Source organism: Cherax quadricarinatus, chromosome 9 (assembly GCF_038502225.1).
Source record: "Cherax quadricarinatus isolate ZL_2023a chromosome 9, ASM3850222v1, whole genome shotgun sequence".
Taxonomy (NCBI): Eukaryota; Metazoa; Arthropoda; class Malacostraca; order Decapoda; family Parastacidae; genus Cherax; species Cherax quadricarinatus.
In genome coordinates this window covers 7,682,060-7,700,602 of record NC_091300.1, presented here as the reverse complement: position 1 = coordinate 7,700,602, position 18,543 = coordinate 7,682,060, and the positions used below count along the sequence as shown (strand labels likewise).

The 18,543-nt window shown below is 43.2% G+C and overlaps 2 protein-coding genes across 2 annotated transcripts in view; both read left to right on the top strand.

The window, feature by feature from the left end:
* The first annotated feature begins 5,714 nt into the window (after positions 1 to 5,714).
* LOC128686177 (uncharacterized) lies at positions 5,715 to 8,073 on the top strand. Its single transcript, XM_070083197.1, has 2 exons — positions 5,715 to 5,932; positions 7,132 to 8,073. Exons 1-2 carry the CDS (start codon positions 5,921 to 5,923, stop codon positions 7,789 to 7,791), a joined length of 672 nt encoding a protein of 223 aa, XP_069939298.1. The 5' UTR covers positions 5,715 to 5,920; the 3' UTR covers positions 7,792 to 8,073.
* Positions 8,074 to 13,260: 5,187 nt separating this feature from the next.
* LOC138852460 (uncharacterized) overlaps positions 13,261 to 18,543 on the top strand; it is a 31,079-nt gene continuing 25,796 nt past the window's right edge. The window contains exons 1-2 of the mRNA XM_070083196.1: positions 13,261 to 13,402; positions 13,434 to 13,525. Of these exons, the coding sequence (XP_069939297.1) occupies positions 13,493 to 13,525 (33 nt within the window). The 5' untranslated portion in view covers positions 13,261 to 13,402; positions 13,434 to 13,492. The remainder of the gene's footprint in view (positions 13,403 to 13,433; positions 13,526 to 18,543) is intronic.

The window sequence follows — 18,543 nt, the reverse complement described above, 5'->3', positions numbered from 1 at the left end:
AAACTTAGGTGCTTGAGGGAGGTTATACGAGCTGTGAATATTCCTTACACAGTCTCCTGTTCTGTAATTTCGTCTGATTTGAAAAGGACCGTTGGTACATAGCAATATATAAGCACAGAACAGACGATGGACCTGAAGCGCATGTCAATGGCTTGGCATTTCATGTTTTGAAAATTCTGGTTATCCAACCCGTCATTTTCTTTGTAGTTGCAATAACAACATTGCTGTGCTCTTGACCGTTAGATCTTCTGACGTTATTATTCTCACGTCTCTCACTTTAAATTTCTGCTTTATTGTGCTACTTAAGTTTGTGTTGTATTCCAAAATCGTTTTTATTCTCACTTTTACCGTAATGTAGTAAATGGATTTTGTCCTTACTGAGCATCACAGTGTTGCAATTGGCCCACTGGAAGACTTGGTTAACGTCAGCTTGGAGGCTCGCTATGTCTTCTATGGATGCCAGTCTCATCCAGACTCCAATATAGTCTGCAAAGGATGGTATGTTACTGTGGTTTATGTCTCTGTTTATGTCGGGTGTAAGAAAGGGAAAGTGACTCGAGTAATGTGCCTCTAAAAAAAAAAAATTAACTTGGCAGCCTCCGATTTCGCTCTGTTAACTACTACTGTTTGGGTTCTGTTTGTTAGGAAGTAAAGTAATCATCTGTCCACCTTTCTAGATATTCATTTTGCACACATATTTGTGTGCAATTACCCCATGGTCGTATTTGTCGAAGGCTGTTGTAAAATCAGTGTACACTATATCTCCGTTATCCAGGGTATACAAGACATGTGATTATCAAGCAATTGCGAGAGGCAAGAGCAACTTGTTTTGAACCCATGTTGCCCTGGGTGTGCAGCTGCTGTGATTCCATGTGATCGGTAATTTTGCTTATTAAAATTCTTTCGAAGATCTTGATAATGTAGAACTTCAGGGCTATAGGTCGATAGTTTTTTTACAGTTGATATACTACCTCCTTTGTAAAATGGGTCTATATCAGTGATTTTTAATGACTGTGAGATGACTCCATAGAATATTTAAGGCACAATATTGTGGTTCCTTTCCATTCTTAATGAATATAGATTCCTATGAGTCTGGGATTTGACATTCCTACTGGATCACTATGACATGGCCTTGGATGCACTGGAAGAAAATCAGAATGCAGATGTAATATACACAGACTTTGCAAAAGCATTTGACAAATGCGATCATGGCGTAATAGCCCATAAAATACGTGCTAAAGGAATAACTTGGAAAGTGGAGAGATGGATCTTCAACTTCCTAACAAATCGAACACAAAGAGTAGTGGTCAACAGAGTTAAATCGGAGGCTGCCATAGTGAAGAGCTCTGTTCCACAAGGCACAGTACTCGCCCCCATCTTATTCCTTATCCTCATATCAGACATAAACAGAGATATACGCCACAGCACCGTATCATCCTTTGCGGATGATACTAGGATCTGCATGAGGCTGTCATCTGCTGAGGACGCGGTTAATCTCCAAGAAGATATAAACAAAGTTTTCCAATGGGCAACGGTAAACAATATGATGTTCAATGAGGACAAATTCCAACTACTCCGTTATGGAAAACTGGAGGAGATAATAACTAGAACAGAGTATACTACTGACTCCGGCCAAACAATAGAGCGGAAAACTAATGTAAGGGACCTGGGAGTAGTAATGTCTGAGGATCTCACTTTCAAGGATCACAACAGTGCCACGATCGCACGTGCAAAGAAAATGATAGGATGGATAATGAGAACTTTCAAAACAAGAGATGCCAAGCCCATGATGATCCTTTTCAAATCACTTATTCTCTCTAGGCTGGAATACTGCTGTACATTAACATCTCCATTCAAAGCAGGTGAAATCGCAGATCTAGAGAGTGTACAGAGATCCTTTACTGCACGTATAAGTTCTGTCAAGCACCTTAACTACTGGGAACGCTTGGAAGCACTTGACTTGTACTCGTTGGAACGCAGGAGGGAGAGATATATCATAATCTACACTTGGAAAATCTTGGAAGGAATGGTCCCAAATCTGCACACAGAAATCACTCCCTACGAAAGTAAAAGACTGGGCAGGCGATGCAAAATGCCCCCAATAAAAAGTAGGGGCGCCATTGGTACACTAAGGGAAAACATCATAAGTGTCCGGGGCCCAAAACTGTTTAACAGCCTCCCATCAAGCATTAGGGGAATTGCCAATAAACCCCTGGCTGCCTTCAAGAGAGAGCTGGACAGATACCTAAAGTCAGTGCCGGATCAGCCGGGCTGTGGCTCGTACGTTGGACTGCGTGCGGCCAGCAGTAACAGCCTAGTTGATCAGGCCCTGATCCATCGGGAGGCCTGGTCATGGACCGGGCCGCGGGGGCGTTGATCCCCGGAATAACCTCCAGGTAACCTCCAGGTAACCCTGGCAATCTGCATCCTGGATACGGTCTATTCTCTCTTTTAAGTTTTATTACCTTGCACTTGCTGGGGATGAAGTTCAATAACCACCTTTCTGACCACTCCTGAAGTCTGTTCAGGTCCTCTTGTGGCATTTCCATTCTCTCCAGTACTTACTTTTCCTATGAGCTTCACGTCGTCTAATGATGAATAAGACACGCCTAGTGCTGCACATGTATCTTACTCATCGACTTATCTGTATTGTATACCACTTATGTTTACGTCATCTGCAAACAGGGATACCTGAGACATGATCTCGTCCAGCACGTCGTCTACACACATCAGAAAGAGTTCTGGTCCCAGTGTGAGATTTTGTGAAGCAACGATAATCACGTTTACTCGTCCAGAAACTCTTCCTGGACCCTTATTCTGTGTCTCCTTCCTTCCGGATATTCCCTGATCCAGCGAAGTACGTTTCCAGTTATCCCCGCTACCTACTCTTCCAGCTTGTGAACTAATGGCATAGTGAATATGAAAATGAGTATTAAAATGGTATATAATACCGACAGGTCGATAAGACACCTGTGCAACAGTTAAGTATCGTTATTCCAAAACGTTTCACCTACACAGTAGGCTTCTTCAGTCGAGCACAGAGGAGGCAGCAGAAACAGTAGAGATGCAAAGACGATGTCATCAGTCTATCATCCTTGATGACGTAGTTTTGAGGTGGTCAGTCCCTCAGCCTGGAGAAGAGGGTTGCTCCATAGTCTATAGAGCAAACCTCTTCTCCAGGCTGAGGGACTGACCGCCTCAAAACTACGTCATCAAGGATGATAGACTGATGACATCGTCTTTGCATGTTAAATGTTTCTGCTGCCTCCTCTGCACTCGACTGAAGAATCCTACTGTGTAGGCGAAACGTTTCAGAATAAAGATACCTAACTGCTGCACATGTGTCTTACTTATCAACTAATGTCATGTAAGGAAGTGTTCATTAACTTACTACAGTTCAGAAATATGCAATCCTTACATATCACTTTATATCTTTATATCTCACTTTCGGTCTCACTTTGTATTTTACATATTGTGTTAGACAAACATGTGAGTGGGATTTAAGTAAGACCTACATACACAACGTCGATAAATTAGATTTGGGAAAAGTCACGTGTGCAACACTTGGATTTCTTTATCTGAAGACTCTTCGCCATTCAGCGGGTTTTTTAATTCAATATAACGATGATGCACAAAGACAGTAAAATGTGTAGTAATGAGTCTCTCGGCCTGGAAGCCAGTGTTATGAGTCCCTCTGCCTGGAAGTCAGTGTTATGCGTCCCTCGGCCTGGAAGTCAGTGTTATGCGTCCCTCGGCCTGGAAGCCAGTGTTATGAGTCCCTCGGCCTGGAAGCCAGTGTTATGAGTCCCTCGGCCTGGAAGCCAGTATTATGAGTCCCTCGGCCTGGAAGCCAGTATTATGAGTCCCTCGGCCTGGAAGCCAGTATTACGAGTCCCTCGGCCTGGAAGCCAGTGTTATGAGTCCCTCGGCCTGGAAACCAGTATTATGAGTCCCTCGGCCTGGAAGCCAGTGCTATGAGTCCCTCGGCCTGGAAGCCAGTATTATGAGTCCCTCGGCCTGGAAGCCAGTGTTATGAGTCCCTCGGCCTGGAAGCCAGTATTACGAGTCCCTCGGCCTGGAAGCCAGTATTACGAGTCCCTCGGCCTGGAAGCCAGTGTTATGAGTCCCTCGGCCTGGAAGCCAGTATTACGAGTCCCTCGGCCTGGAAGCCAGTGTTATGAGTCCCTCGGCCTGGAAGCCAGTGTTATGAGTCCCTCGGCCTGGAAGCCAGTGTTATGAGTCCCTCGGCCTGGAAGCCAGTGTTATGAGTCCCTCGGCCTGGAAGTCAGTGTTATGCGTCCCTCGGCCTGGAAGCCAGTATTACGAGTCCCTCGGCCTGGAAGCCAGTGTTATGAGTCCCTCGGCCTGGAAGCCAGTATTACGAGTCCCTCGGCCTGGAAGCCAGTGTTATGAGTCCCTCGGCCTGGAAGCCAGTATTACGAGTCCCTCGGCCTGGAAGCCAGTGTTATGAGTCCCTCGGCCTGGAAGCCAGTGTTATGAGTCCCTCGGCCTGGAAGCCAGTATTATGAGTCCCTCGGCCTGGAAGCCAGTGTTATGAGTCCCTCGGCCTGGAACCCAGTATTATGAGTCCCTCGGCCTGGAAGCCAGTGCTATGAGTCCCTCGGCCTGGAAGCCAGTATTATGAGTCCCTCGGCCTGGAAGCCAGTGTTATGAGTCCCTCGGCCTGGAAGCCAGTATTACGAGTCCCTCGGCCTGGAAGCCAGTATTACGAGTCCCTCGGCCTGGAAGCCAGTGTTATGAGTCCCTCGGCCTGGAAGCCAGTATTACGAGTCCCTCGGCCTGGAAGCCAGTGTTATGAGTCCCTCGGCCTGGAAACCAGTATTATGAGTCCCTCGGCCTGGAAGCCAGTGCTATGAGTCCCTCGGCCTGGAAGCCAGTGTTATGAGTCCCTCGGCCTGGAAGCCAGTGTTATGAGTCCCTCGGCCTGGAAGCCAGTGTTATGAGTCCCTCGGCCTGGAAGCCAGTATTATGAGTCCCTCGGCCTGGAAGCCAGTGTTATGAGTCCCTCGGCCTGGAAGCCAGTGTTATGAGTCCCTCGGCCTGGAAGCCAGTGTTATGAGTCCCTCGGCCTGGCAGCCATTGTTCAGTGCCTTCTGGAAAGCTGATTACCTTATCTACTGTCTTTGTCTGTCATCTGTGTACAGAATTAAAAAAAAAACTGGTTGACGAAACATCTTCAGATAAAGACACTCAGGTGTTTCATGTGCGTCTAATTCCTTATTTTGTCGGTATTGTATGTCATTATTGTAATGGTTATCAGAGTTACTGAAGCTATTTCTCGGAAAACTTTGAGAATATGTTGGACAAATATGTGGGTGAGAAACGCTGAGTTTGAGAACGACTTGCCAAGTATGGGCCAGTAGGACTGCTGCGGTGTTCCTCCATTCAACTTTATTTTTCAAGAAGGTACATTAGAGTTATAATAGTAGATTAACTGTTTATATTTCCGTTAATGTGGGGACCCCAGGAGATGCTTTGCCAGATCCTGCATCTTCTTCATTTCATTTTCTGAAGTGGGTAATATTGTTCACTTTCTGCTGGTCTATCTGCTTTCTTTTCCTTGTTTATATCATGTCATTATATTTTTTATCTATCCTTCTTTCTTCTACAGAAACATTTTTATATTTATATTGGTGCCTCACCCACATCTGTTTCATGAAGCCTGGGCTAGGAAATTTCAGTAGGAAAATGAGGATCGTCAAGTCGCTTCCTTACACCGTATATATGGTTGAAGACACGCCCAAAGAGAGTCTCGGAGGCGGTGCTCGAGGTCGTAGAGGATGCTGGGCGAAATTCATTTGCGTCACATGAAAGCCGGCAACGTCATCACGCCCTTAGAGTATATAAGGACGGAGACTCCGCCAGGACGGTCAGGAGGGCTATCATTCCAGCTGCAGGCATGAAGGTTCTGGTGAGTTGTATCCCAGCTCTTGTTGATGTTGTGTATGAGGGTTAAATGTTTCTCGAAATGGCAGTGGCATGTATACACACACACACACACACACACCCACACACACACACACACACACACACACACACACACACACACACACACACACACATACACACACATATATATATATATATATATATATATATATATATATATATATATATATATATATATATATATATATGTATATATATATATATATATATATATATATATATATATATATATGTATATATATATATATGTCGTGCCGAATAGGCAGAAATTGCGATCTTGGCTTAAATAGCAACGCTCATCGTGCCATATAGGACAAGCGAAAATTTGTGTATGCAATAATTTCGCAAAAATCATTCTGAACCTAACGAAAAAAAAATGTATTTCGCTGTGTTTGTTTAGTATTAAATTATTGTAAACAAATCTAAAATATATTTAGTTGGGTTAGGCTAAAATAAATTGTTCTTGTTGTAATAAGGTTAGGTAAGTTTTCTAAGATTCTTTTGGAGCAAAATTAAAAAATTTTACATTAACATTAATGAAAAAAATATATCTTTAAACGTATAAGAGAAATTTTTAGAAAGGACTTAATTTTAAATGAGTTCTTACTAATTGACCAGTTTTACATATACGGCACGATATATATATATATATATATATATATATATATATATATATATATATATATATATCTATATATATATATATATATGTATATATATATATATATATATATATATCTCCGCAAGTTAAATGCAACGTAGTTGCTTATTCATCTGCACTCACTGAGTTCCAGGTAATGATACGGTCATCTACTTACAAGAGATTGCTTAATTTTTTTTTTTTTTTTTTTTATCACACCGGCCGATTCCCACCAAGGCAGGGTGGCCCGAAAAAGAAAAACTTTCACCATCATTCACTCCATCACTGTCTTGCCAGAAGGGTGCTTTACACTACAGTTTTTAAACTGCAACATTAACACCCCTCCTTCAGAGTGATGGGAGGTGGGTATGACACCACTGGTGTGGTTTATTCATACGGAAACATTTTATATTGTTGAGTGTAACAGTGTTAATCTATGTGGATAATTAATGTGTTTTAGTCCACACAAATCAAGCAGAATATAGAACTGTTATCGTAATTAGCTTGGTCTGTGTCCACAGGTGATTCTGGTAGCTGCTGCTTGCTGCTCAGCACAGCTGGTGCTGCCGTACGCGGCGCCCTGGGTGCTGCCCTCAGCTAAGGTAGAGGGAGACGCTAAACCCATTGCTCTGCCCTACAGTTTCGCCCTCTCCTCAGGTTATCCTTTTTTCTCTCCCTATTCTAGCTTCTTTCCAAACCCTCTTGCTTACGCAGTCCCAGCTGACGCCACTCTGAAACCCACGGAGTTCCCTTACGTCTTTGAGAAAGTGGCAGCGAAGACGGCAGTAGAGAAGACTCGCCGTCGGCGCGATGTGTCTGTGCCTCTGCCACAAGTGTACGCATTGCCCAGCGTAGCCAAGACCACCGTGGAGACCAAGCAGTTCGAGACAGTAGACGCTGCTACCCCAGCTGACACCAAGAAGATCGAACTCACCACCAAGGAGCGTGAGATCACCGTGCCCACCCTCAAGTACGTCCAGCCCGTCGTCAACCTCAAGCCCGTCACTTACTCTGCCGCTTCCCCTGCTCTTCCATATGCTCTTCCCTATGCTCTTCCACATGCTTCCCTTCCCTACGCTGCCCTTCCCTACGCTGCCCTTCCTAACGCTCCTCTCACTTACGCCGCCCCGTACGCTGCCTACTCCCTAGGAAATATCCCCGTCGTAAAATTCAAGGAATAAATCCTCATTCTCTCCCACTCAAATACATCCCTATTCATGAAGTGTATAAACCTGGGAGTGTCTCCTCCCACAGTGTGACGAACATGTGTTATGACATCCTGTGTATCACACCTTGTTTTACTTCTTAAAATAAGGTGCAAATGCGTCTTGAGTATTAACGACATCGAAAGACTGAACGTCTTTGCCTGAAGACTGAAAAAAATATATATAAAAAGGTAGTTATGTCGAAGACATTTGTGTTTAGAGGGAAACATAATTTCAATAAATAAAAGAGTTGCAGCCTCTAGTTTTTCACTGAATTATTACCTTTTAGAGAATTCAAAACCCTATCACTGCTTCACATATCACGTTATGTTATTAAATACAGAAGCAATTAATAACGTTTCACCCACTATGTTTTTCTTTTTATCAATGTTTGTCGCAAGTCTTGTTATACTACTAAAAGATGAGTCTGTTGTGAAGGACCTCAGAGTGAGGTCATAATTGACAGTACTCATATCAACTTGCGATTCGCTATCTCCACAAACCTACACTTTTGTTATTGATAGATAAATGAAATAGACGAAAGACTAATGAATATTACTGGCCAGCCGAAAAGGAGTCAGAAAAGAGGATCAAAATGTTTATAAGATCTTATAGGATTCATTCTGTTTCATACATAACGCTAAAGCATAACACTAAAGCCATCCCTCTGTTGAAGCCAGTCCACTGTTATATACAGGTTCTCGAACACCTGACACCATCATATTCTAGGATGACAGATCGTCTTAAAGACTCCAACAACGAACAGGAGTAAGAGAGGCAGGAAGAGGAAGTATCCTTGTGAGACAGGACAGTCTGGGTTGTTAAGTCCACATTAGCGATCCAGTTATAGACAGGCACTTAATACTAACTGAAAATCTATAAAAATCGTCTTTATATTAATGAAAAACTGTATGTAACCTGGAGGAGACGATATTAGGTGGAAGATGTGTGAGGTGAAGTTTATATTGCATCTCCTGAAGCGCTAAACCCGTGTGGGTCATTTGGCGCATTTTACGATAAATTTCTGCCCAAAAAATAAAGCCCCGGGCATATCAGGAACAAAAGCATGTGAACTGCCAACAATTATTGTTGTTTCTGACTCGATACTAGAAACAGGCTTATCCAGAGAAGTGTCAGAATCAGCCAGGGTGATCAGTTAATCTAAATCACATACATATATAACTAGTTCTTGCCAAGCAAATTATCATCCTATTTACCTTCTGAAAACAACGAGTAGAAGCTCTGGGACAATCATCACAAATAGAATCAACTACTACGTGGAATATCAACACTTGTTCTCTGATACAACAATTCGGGTTCAGAGCACACAAGTCCACGCAACACGTAGTGCATACAAGAGCCGATGGAGTGACCAGCATCTGGAAGCAAGGACACTCGGCGATGATAGTAATGAGAAATATCAACAAAGCTTTCTCTCGTCTGTGGCATGAAGGATTTATATTGACCATAAATGAATATCCCAAACATTAATATGTTGTTTTCATACCAATGAAAAAGCTACTCCAAACTTTAACACGAGACAGGCAGACACACCTTCAACAGGAGTCCACAAGGATCCTGCTTAAGCCTTGTGTTTTTATTCTATAAACCTATAAACAACCTTGGTATACCAGTCCACAATGACACTTGTATCACACAGGTTGTATACGAGATAACACGCGTTGACATCCAAACAACTTGATAGAAATAGTCTTAAATATGCAAAATTTATACAAAAATAAATTAAGAGCTACAATAAACTGCTTAATGAATAAGACAATGGATGTTCACTTCTCAGGCAGACAAAATCCGTACCAGCACCACATGATGGTTCCTGAGTACAAATGACGAAGATGGAGGAATAATTATCAGGTCTCTGATAGATAACAAACGTTCAGTTATGAATCATCCCTCGATAAGAGACAGATAAACGGCTAAATTCCACGACTGTCTTGAAGTGTAGAGGCGACCTGGGAACTACGTCATGGCTGAGCGTTGGTGATACGAACGTCTTGTTCTGTAGCGGCCACACAATATATACAGTAGATTGTCATAAAGGTCTCGTCGAGACAGTTCTTGGTGGGTTAAATTACTCAGATTTGATAAATCTGCAATACCTTTATTCTGAATATTTTACTTTTTTTCTATTAATGTCAGTTAGCATGAGGTAGAGTATTAGTTAATTGTTAACCTTGCGTTAAAGATCTCTACGGTACGGTGCATTGATGCCGATGAGAGGCTCTTGATCCAAGGAGCTGAATTTGTCCTCCCCTTCCTTGGAATGAACCTGAAAGCCTCCCATTCCCCAGGCGCTATAAGACCTCTCCGGACTTTGTAAATCCATCTGACTGAAATGAAATACATAAACTAAACATCCATATCAGAGTTTATACGTAGTCCACTGCTGAAGATTGAGACACTTATGCAGCATATGCGAATCTTTATTCAGGAAACGTTTCGCCACTCAGTGGCTTCATCAGTCCAATACAAAGAGGAAGGCGTAAGGAGAGGAGGAGTATGAGGTAATCAGTCCCTCAGCCTGGAGTCGATGTGTTCAGTCCATCAATCTTGTAGAATGAACTGAACACATCGACTCCAGGCTGAGGGACTGATTACCTCATACTCCTCCTCTCCTTACGCCTTCCTCTTTGTATTGGACTGATGAAGCCACTGAGTGGCGAAACGTTTCCTGAATAAAGATTCCCATATGCTGCATAAGTGTCTCAATCTTCAACTTGTCGGTTTTTCAAACCATTCATCACAATAGTCCACTGCTGTTGGCTCTAGGGTTTAATAATTGCTTATAATCAGAACCGTAATTTGTAAAGGGGCGGACCGGTAAGCCAGCTGAAGGCCTCGGTCAGATGACCAAAAGTTCAAGCTGTGGGTCATCATATGACTAAGACCCGCGTCAGGAAACACTTGTCCTGTTTCCTGACGCGGGTTGAATATACAGAGAATTCAAAGCTTGGAGAATAGGTATAGGATTATCAAAAGCATTATTCAGAGGACAGAGGAGGAGTTGTTGAGTCGTTTGGACATGTAGAGAGGATGGAGCATAATAGGGTGACTAGCAGGGTACATAAACCTGGGCTGGAGGGAAAGAGTTGTTGTGGTCGTCCCAGGAAGGGTTGGATGGAGGGGGCAAGGGGGGTTTTTGAATACTGTTGGAGTGTGGGCAAAGTAAAGCTTAACTTGAGTTTTGAAGGTAGTACGGATTATAATTATTATAATCGCGGAGAAGCGCTAAACACGTAGGATTATACAGCGCATATGAAGGGGGGGGGGATGGAAGGTATTCAGACTCAATTCAGAGAACCGGAGAACAGATCGAAGTCCCTAGATCAAGAGCCTCTCACCAGCATCAAGGAACCTCCATTGAGGGGGGGGGGGGAGTACAGAGCCTGCATCCTGAAGGACAGGTGGCGATTCTGCAGCTGTGATGTTAGTGTTGTGCTGAATAGGTAAAACTGGTCAATTAGCAAGATCTCATTTAAAATTAAGTCCTTTATAAAAATTTATGTTATACGTTAAAAAATATACTTTTTTCATTTATGTAAATGTAAAAAATAATAATTTTGTATCAAAAGTACATTAGAAAATTTATCTAACCTTATAATAACAAGCGCAGTTTAGTTTAGTCTAATCTAACTAATTATATTTTAGAAAAGTTTTCAATAATTAATAATAAAGAAACACAATGAAATATATATTTTTTGTTAGGTTCAGAATAATTTTTCGCGAAATTATTGCATATACAAATTTCGCTTGCCTTATTCGGCAAGAAGAGCGTTGATATTTAAGCCAAAATCGCAAGTCACGACACAAGCACACTTTCGGAAAGACGGTGACTGAATAACGATGAAATTGGTTCTTCTGTTTTCTTTTTAGCTCACCCTACCTCGCTGGGAGATGGCCGGCGTTTAAATAATAATAAAATACATTTCATAAATATATGCCAAGAAAATAGTATTCATCGTTCAATAAATACAGCGAAGTTACGTGCTTATACAAAACAATTGATAGTAGTTGTGTATCAGACAGGCCGGAGGGAAGGTCAGCTGGTCAGTGCTATTGTAGGTGAGGAGGGAGAGGTGTCTGAGGAAGTGTTTACACTCGTTGAGGGTAAGTTATTAGGTTGATGTAAGACTATAAAGGTACTGTATATACACGGAGGTTTATATCGGTAACTGCATTGAGTTGTTAGTGTAATGTGTTTATTGTGTGCCCCAAACCCATGGTGTTGGCAGTACTGAGAGGATTAGTCACATAATGGGTGACTGAGCCTCAAAGTTCTGTTAGCTAAACACCTTACAGTGGTAATGAGTTATTTACATGTTTATATATGTTTACAATCGAAATGTGATATTTATGCAGACATGAATAAGGTCACAAAAATATTACCTTACATTTTAGCAAGGTATACTTGTAATAAACAATAATTAAGTGGGTGGTTATGCGTTATTAAGTGGGCAGTCATGGTATTTTTTATCAGTGGATAAAATGTTTTAACATTAACTTAAATCCCTTTGTTAGGAATTTACGTATTCCTGATGTTAGTACAAGTGAATTGCAAGTATGAGTAGTTGAAAAGGTTAAATCTAACAAGTTAATATTTATGTTGATGTATATACACAAGTATACATCATATGTGAATTAACTTTATACCCAAACATTATTTGAATACTTGTTAATGATAGTGTAGTTTACAGATGATTGCAGCATGAAGACTCTTGTGTTGTATATAGGCTTTAGGATTAACAAACTAATGTATATTATTTCCAATAGTCCCTTGCTGCTAAAATATTGTAATTGTAATTATTATTATTATCAAAAAGAAGCGCTAAACAACAAGGGCTGTACAGCGCTGCAAAAAATTTTAGATTGTATAAAAGATACTTTTATTTAATTAATTAATTTTATTTATACTCTACGTATGTTGTTATACGTTGATCTGTGTATTTTTTCACTTTTCTTCAATTTTCATTTCATTTGGTTTGAGAGCAATTTTTAGTTTCATCGTATTTCTTGTAGAAGTCTTTATTCAGATTAACCCAGGAAAGCCAAGCACTATGGCTTATTTTAGGGTCCGTATGCCCATTTCCAGAATGCGGCATACAACAGGCGACTAACTCCTAAGAATTAATTTCCTAGTGGGTGTTAGGAGACATTTCCAAGCTTTTCGCCTCGCCCAGGATTGAACTCTGGTTCTTTAGATTGTGAGCAAACACTGTGTGTGTGGGAATCGGTAAGGTTGTACAGAGGGATGACATTATTAACTGATGGAGGGGGGTCGGGGATGGTTGGGTTTGGGTATATATTGGAGGTTGGGGGATGAGAATGAGGAATCGTGGAGTAAAGAAAATGTGAATTGAAAGAAAAAAATATCAATTTTTCAGGTTGTGGAGCTACTTCACTGTGAAGAGGGTAGGCGTAACAGCTCCAGTAGACCATCTGTATCAGACACCTACCTACCAGCCTAGCTGCATCACACAGACCTACCAACCTAGCTGCATCACACAGACCTACCTACCTACCAGCATCACACAGACCTACCTACCTACCAGCATCACACAGACCTACCTACCTACCAGCATCACACAGACCTACCTACCTACCAGCATCACACAGACCTACCTACCAGCCTAGCAGATTCTTCTAACGAACGAATAAAATTATGGAACCTAAACCGAAGCAGCTCACTAGAAGGGTACGCATGTTTCTTATCGTTTTGAATGTAACTAGCTTATAAACAATTGTAGTGTGTATAGGAAATGCATAGTTATTCACATTTACATTAATTAATACATACTTTAGGACTTAATGACCTAGACGCAGTGTTCAACCTGTTAGTACTGTCTACGCGTTGTTCATGCAAAAGTCTTTAATTGAAGAAATCTGCACCAGATTAAATCGTTAATTTTGGCATTGTAATTTTTTGTAATTATTCGCTGCCTGACCACGGTGGAGTGAGGTTGTCTCGGCACCCCTCTGCTGTCTTCAGGCGAGCTACCTTAGTTCAGCAACAACCATTGAGTAGTGAGGACGTGCGCTGCTCATTGGGATATCAACATGGCGGAACATACAGTACGGAGAGTGAATACTATCTGCATAGAGCTGGTTCGTGGTACGTTAAGTGGAGATACGATGAACGTCCTTCTCCCTAACATCATCAGGGATACATATGGTATTCCCAACGAGGAACTGTATGGCGTCGCCCTTAATGGTTTAACAAGAATCTTTGTGAAATTTCTACGAGTCGATTACTACACAAGAATTGTCGAGCATTACCAGGAACAACGCATGAGTGTGAATTCAACGATGGATGTTGTTTTACATGACGTCTCTAAGTACTTCACATGGGTGAAGGTACGGAATGTACCCTTCGAGGCTACGGCTTATGGCCTGCAGGAGTTTTTTCGAAGTTATGGGACAGTGCATTCTGCAACAATGGGGGTGTGGAGGGATGGTCCATATGAAGGAATGCCGGAAGGTTCTTACACCCTTAAAATGACCTTAACAAGGCCTATACCATCCTATGTTACGATGATCGGTTGTAGAACACAGGTTTATGTGTACTATGCTGGGCAACGGAAAACATGTCGTCTATGTAGCTCTTATGAGCACATGGCAGCCCAGTGTCCTAGGAGGCGGGCTTCTCGAATTCTCGACACTCCAATTGTGATTCAACAGTCGTGTAATTTGGTGCCTGGCTCTGATGCCTCGGGAGGCCGGAGGAATGACCTATGGAGCGAAGAGGTCGACCGGGAGGTGGCGGCGGCGGAGACATGTGTCACTCTCCCAGGGGCGTCGGGGGAGTTGAAGGTGACATCTGAGGAGACTTTCGTCCAGGAAGCTTCAACCCAGGATGGGTTATTGGCAGATGTGATCAAGGATTTTTTGGATGAGGAGGAACCCTGTGCAAAAGGTGTCCTCAGTTCATGTGAAGCTGGAACTTTGGAGGGACAACAAATTGTTGAGGAAGACTTGAGTACGATTGGGCGGGAGCATGTGGTGGCCGTGGAGGTACACCAGGAGGATTTGTCTGAGGGTGATATGTGTGTAAGTGTGAGTTCTAGGAAACGAACTGCGGCATCAGAGATAGATGAGGTCATTACCCCAGGGCAGAGGCCGGGGAAGAAGTCATGGGCAGCGGTTGTGGAGCCGAGGACACATAGTGGTAGAGGTGTGCCTGAGTTGCAAATTGGGAAAGGGAGGGGGGAGGGGACTGCACAGGAAAACTCGAGTGGCAAAGGAACACGTAATATGAAAAGTGCAGTGGGTAAATCCCAGAGGCATAGGGGAAAGCCGCCCCTTCTGTAATTTTCAGATGTGTCACGCTTAATGTTAATGGACTTAAGACTGAGGTCAAGAAAGTTTGGTTGGAGTGGTTTTTAAGGCGGTTTGATGTTGACATATGCTTTTTGCAAGAGCATAATCACAGGGCTGGTAGTGTGTTGAGGGTGAAAGGATATCGGATGTATGTAACCAGTGGTTTGCAATTGAAAGGTGGGGTAGCAGTTGCGGTAAAGGAGACCAGCCCCTTGCGTGTCATCGGTTGGGAAGAGGGGGGGGGGTGGGAGGATCGTGAGGGTGGATGGCGTCTGGGGTGAGAGTCGAGTTAGTTTCGTGGGAGTTTACATGCCAGCATCTAGTAATATCAGGGTAAAAGTAGATTTTGTCAGAGAGGTATTGCTGTATCACTTGAGAGGTTTGCCTGCTATAACAGTAATAGGAGGTGATTGGAATTGTGTGATTAGGAGTGGTGATGTCGAACCGAGAGGGGCGGGTTGTGTGCTGAGTGTGCTGAGGGATGTATTGCGAGATATTGGGGTTGTTGATGTGGTGGGGAGGGGGGGTTACCTAGTGGAGCATACGTTCGTCCGTAGGGGATATGAAGCGCGATTAGACAGAATTTATATTAAGCAGGGTATAGATGTTGTGAGGGTGCAAACCTTCGATGTGGGGTTTTCTGATCACAGAGCGGTAATAGCAGATTTGATGTGGGATGGAGTGGTGCGTATTTATTCTGGGTACTGGAAATTAAATGTAAGGCTTCTTAAGGAGGAGGGGGAGGGGCCTTTTTTCAGTGATTGGTGGTTGCCTTTTTGGGAGGCTAGGAACAGGGAGATAGATCTGTTAGATTGGTGGGAAATGCAGGCAAAACCTGGAATAGCGAATTTTTTTAAGGCTAGGGGACGAGAGGAGGCGAGGTGGCGTTTTGGGTTGCAAAATTATCTGGAGGGACAGTTGCAAGTTTATGTTGGGGGAGGTGGTAGGAGGGATGATATGGACAGACTGCGGAGTAGAATAGCTGAATTACACAATGATAGGTTTGATGCAATTAGGGTTAGGGCGGGGTTAGAGGATGTTTTGTGGGGTGATAAGCCGTCTGGGTATGTTTTACGTAAATTTCGGGACCGACAGAGTGTAACCACCATTCTACAATTGGAGACAAGCCCTGGGGTGGGAGGGTATCCAGTGGGTCGAGTCCTATCCAATACGGAAAGTATGAGTCTCTATGCTGATAGTTGGTTTAGAGAGAAATGGAGTTGGAGGGAGGGGGGTTCCTGGGAGGGTATTTTTGAAGGGGGGTTTCATAGCATTTTAAGTGAGCAGGATAGAGTGGGGTTGGAGGTTGGTATAAGTGAGGTTGAGGTGGAAGAGGCAGTTTTCGGGATGAGTACCGGGAAAACACCAGGGATAGACGGTATACCAAATGATTTTTATAGAGCACATTGGGGGTGTATTAGGCAGTGTTTTGTTAGGCTATTGGACCATATGTTAACTAGTGGGAAGTTGGGCATATCGCAAAGTACGGGTGTCATAGTTTTGGTGCCAAAGAAGGGGGGGGGTAGAGAGTTGAGTGCTTACCGTGCAATATCTTTGATGTGCGCTGATTACAAGGTTTTTGCGAAAATTTTGGGTAATAGACTGAAGAAGGTCATGGGGTCGGTGATACATGGGGGACAGTTTGGTATCCCGGGGAGGAGTATGCGGGTAGGTCATGGTCGTATTCGGGATTTCCTTGAGGGTAGTAATAAGGGAGGTATTCTAGGTCTGGATTGGGAGAAAGCTTATGATTATGTGGATAGGGAATTTTTGATTGAGAGTATGGTGAGAATGGGTTTTGGAGGGAGGGTGGTTGGATGGGTGAGGACTTTGTATGAGAATGCATCAATGAGAGTACAGGTAAATGGGAGGTTGGGTAGTTCAGTAAGCATGGGAAGGGGTTTAAGGCAGGGGTGTCCACTCTCCCAAATACTCTTTGCATGTATGCAGAATCCTTTCTATGTTCTGGTTGATGGTGGGATGGGAAGGTTGGGGGAGAGTGGAGGATATTGTGGGAATATTGTTGGTTATGTAGATGATACAACTGTTTTACTTAATGAGATTGAAGATTTAAGAAAAGTGGGAAGGGTAATTGAGATTTTTGGGAATGCTACTGGGATGAGGGTTAATAAGCAGAAATCACGGTTGTTGGAGGTAGGCGCTTGGGTAGGAGGGACCTTGGGGGAGGAGTTTGGTTGGATAACTGTAGATAGGCTAAAGATTTGTGGGATTTTGTTTTTGGCAGATGCACAGGAGAGCAGGAGGGTTAATTCAGAAATGGTAATGGACAGAGCTTTGAGTAGGCTGAGGGGTCTAAGGGCCGGGGATGTAACCTTGCATCAAAGGGTTGTGGTGGTAAATACGCTGATTTATAGTAAGGTGTGGGGAGTGGCGGAAATTTACCCATTAAGAAGTCAGGATATTATGGAAATGCAAAGAAGGGTCTTAAGGTATGTGTGGGGCTATGGGAGGGCGTGGTTGGGCAAAGATGTAGTAATGACTGCGGTAAGGCAGGGAGGACTGGGATTGATTGCATTAGGGTCTAGGGTGAAGGCGCTATATGTGAAGCAGAGGTATATTCGGGCAGCGGGGGAAAGGGGTCTTCGGGTGGGGGAGGTGATGGGGGATATCCGCAAATGGTGGGGTGGCAGGGACTTAGTGGAGTGTGAAGACATGTTGCGGTTTATGTTAAAGGTATGCAATGTTAAAAAACTCAAGGTAAAACGGTTAGTGGGTGTGGGCCGTCGTCAGGAATTAATGCAAGGGATGGCAGTGTATCCCACATATGATTGGAGAGGGATATGGGTGGAATTTAGTAAATTAAGAATACCGGCAAGAGCGAGGGAATTAGTATATAGATTTCTTATGGGGACGTTAGCATCGAAAGAGGTGCTAAGACGAATGGGTTTTGTGAGAGAGGCGTCATGCGCTTTTTGTGGGGAAGTTGAAACGGCTTTTCATGTAGTATATTTTTGTTCTGCATTGGAGGTGGTAAGATTGTGGTTGAAGAGGGTTTTCTTTTTATTGGGGGGGGGGGGAAAGATATCACCCCTTAGGGCTTTAATGTTAGATATGGAAGGGGTACCCAAAGAGGTGGGAAGGGCTATCAGATATGTAATAGTTGATTACTTGTATGTTTCTTGGGGGATGAGGGAGGTGGAGGGGAACATTAGGATAAAAGCGTTGGCGGCGAGTTTTTATAGGACAGCATGTAGGAACAAACAATTATATGGGGGAAGGTGGGTAATTAGTTTTCCGGAGGGATATCGTGGACTTACTGTTGAACGTTTACTCCGTTTGAGTATGGGGTGAGAGGCAAGGGGTTGGTCTCTTCAGTGGTGCGCCCTCTTGGTGTGATTGGAAGCCTGGTGAGGTATGGTTGATTGGTTTGCAAGG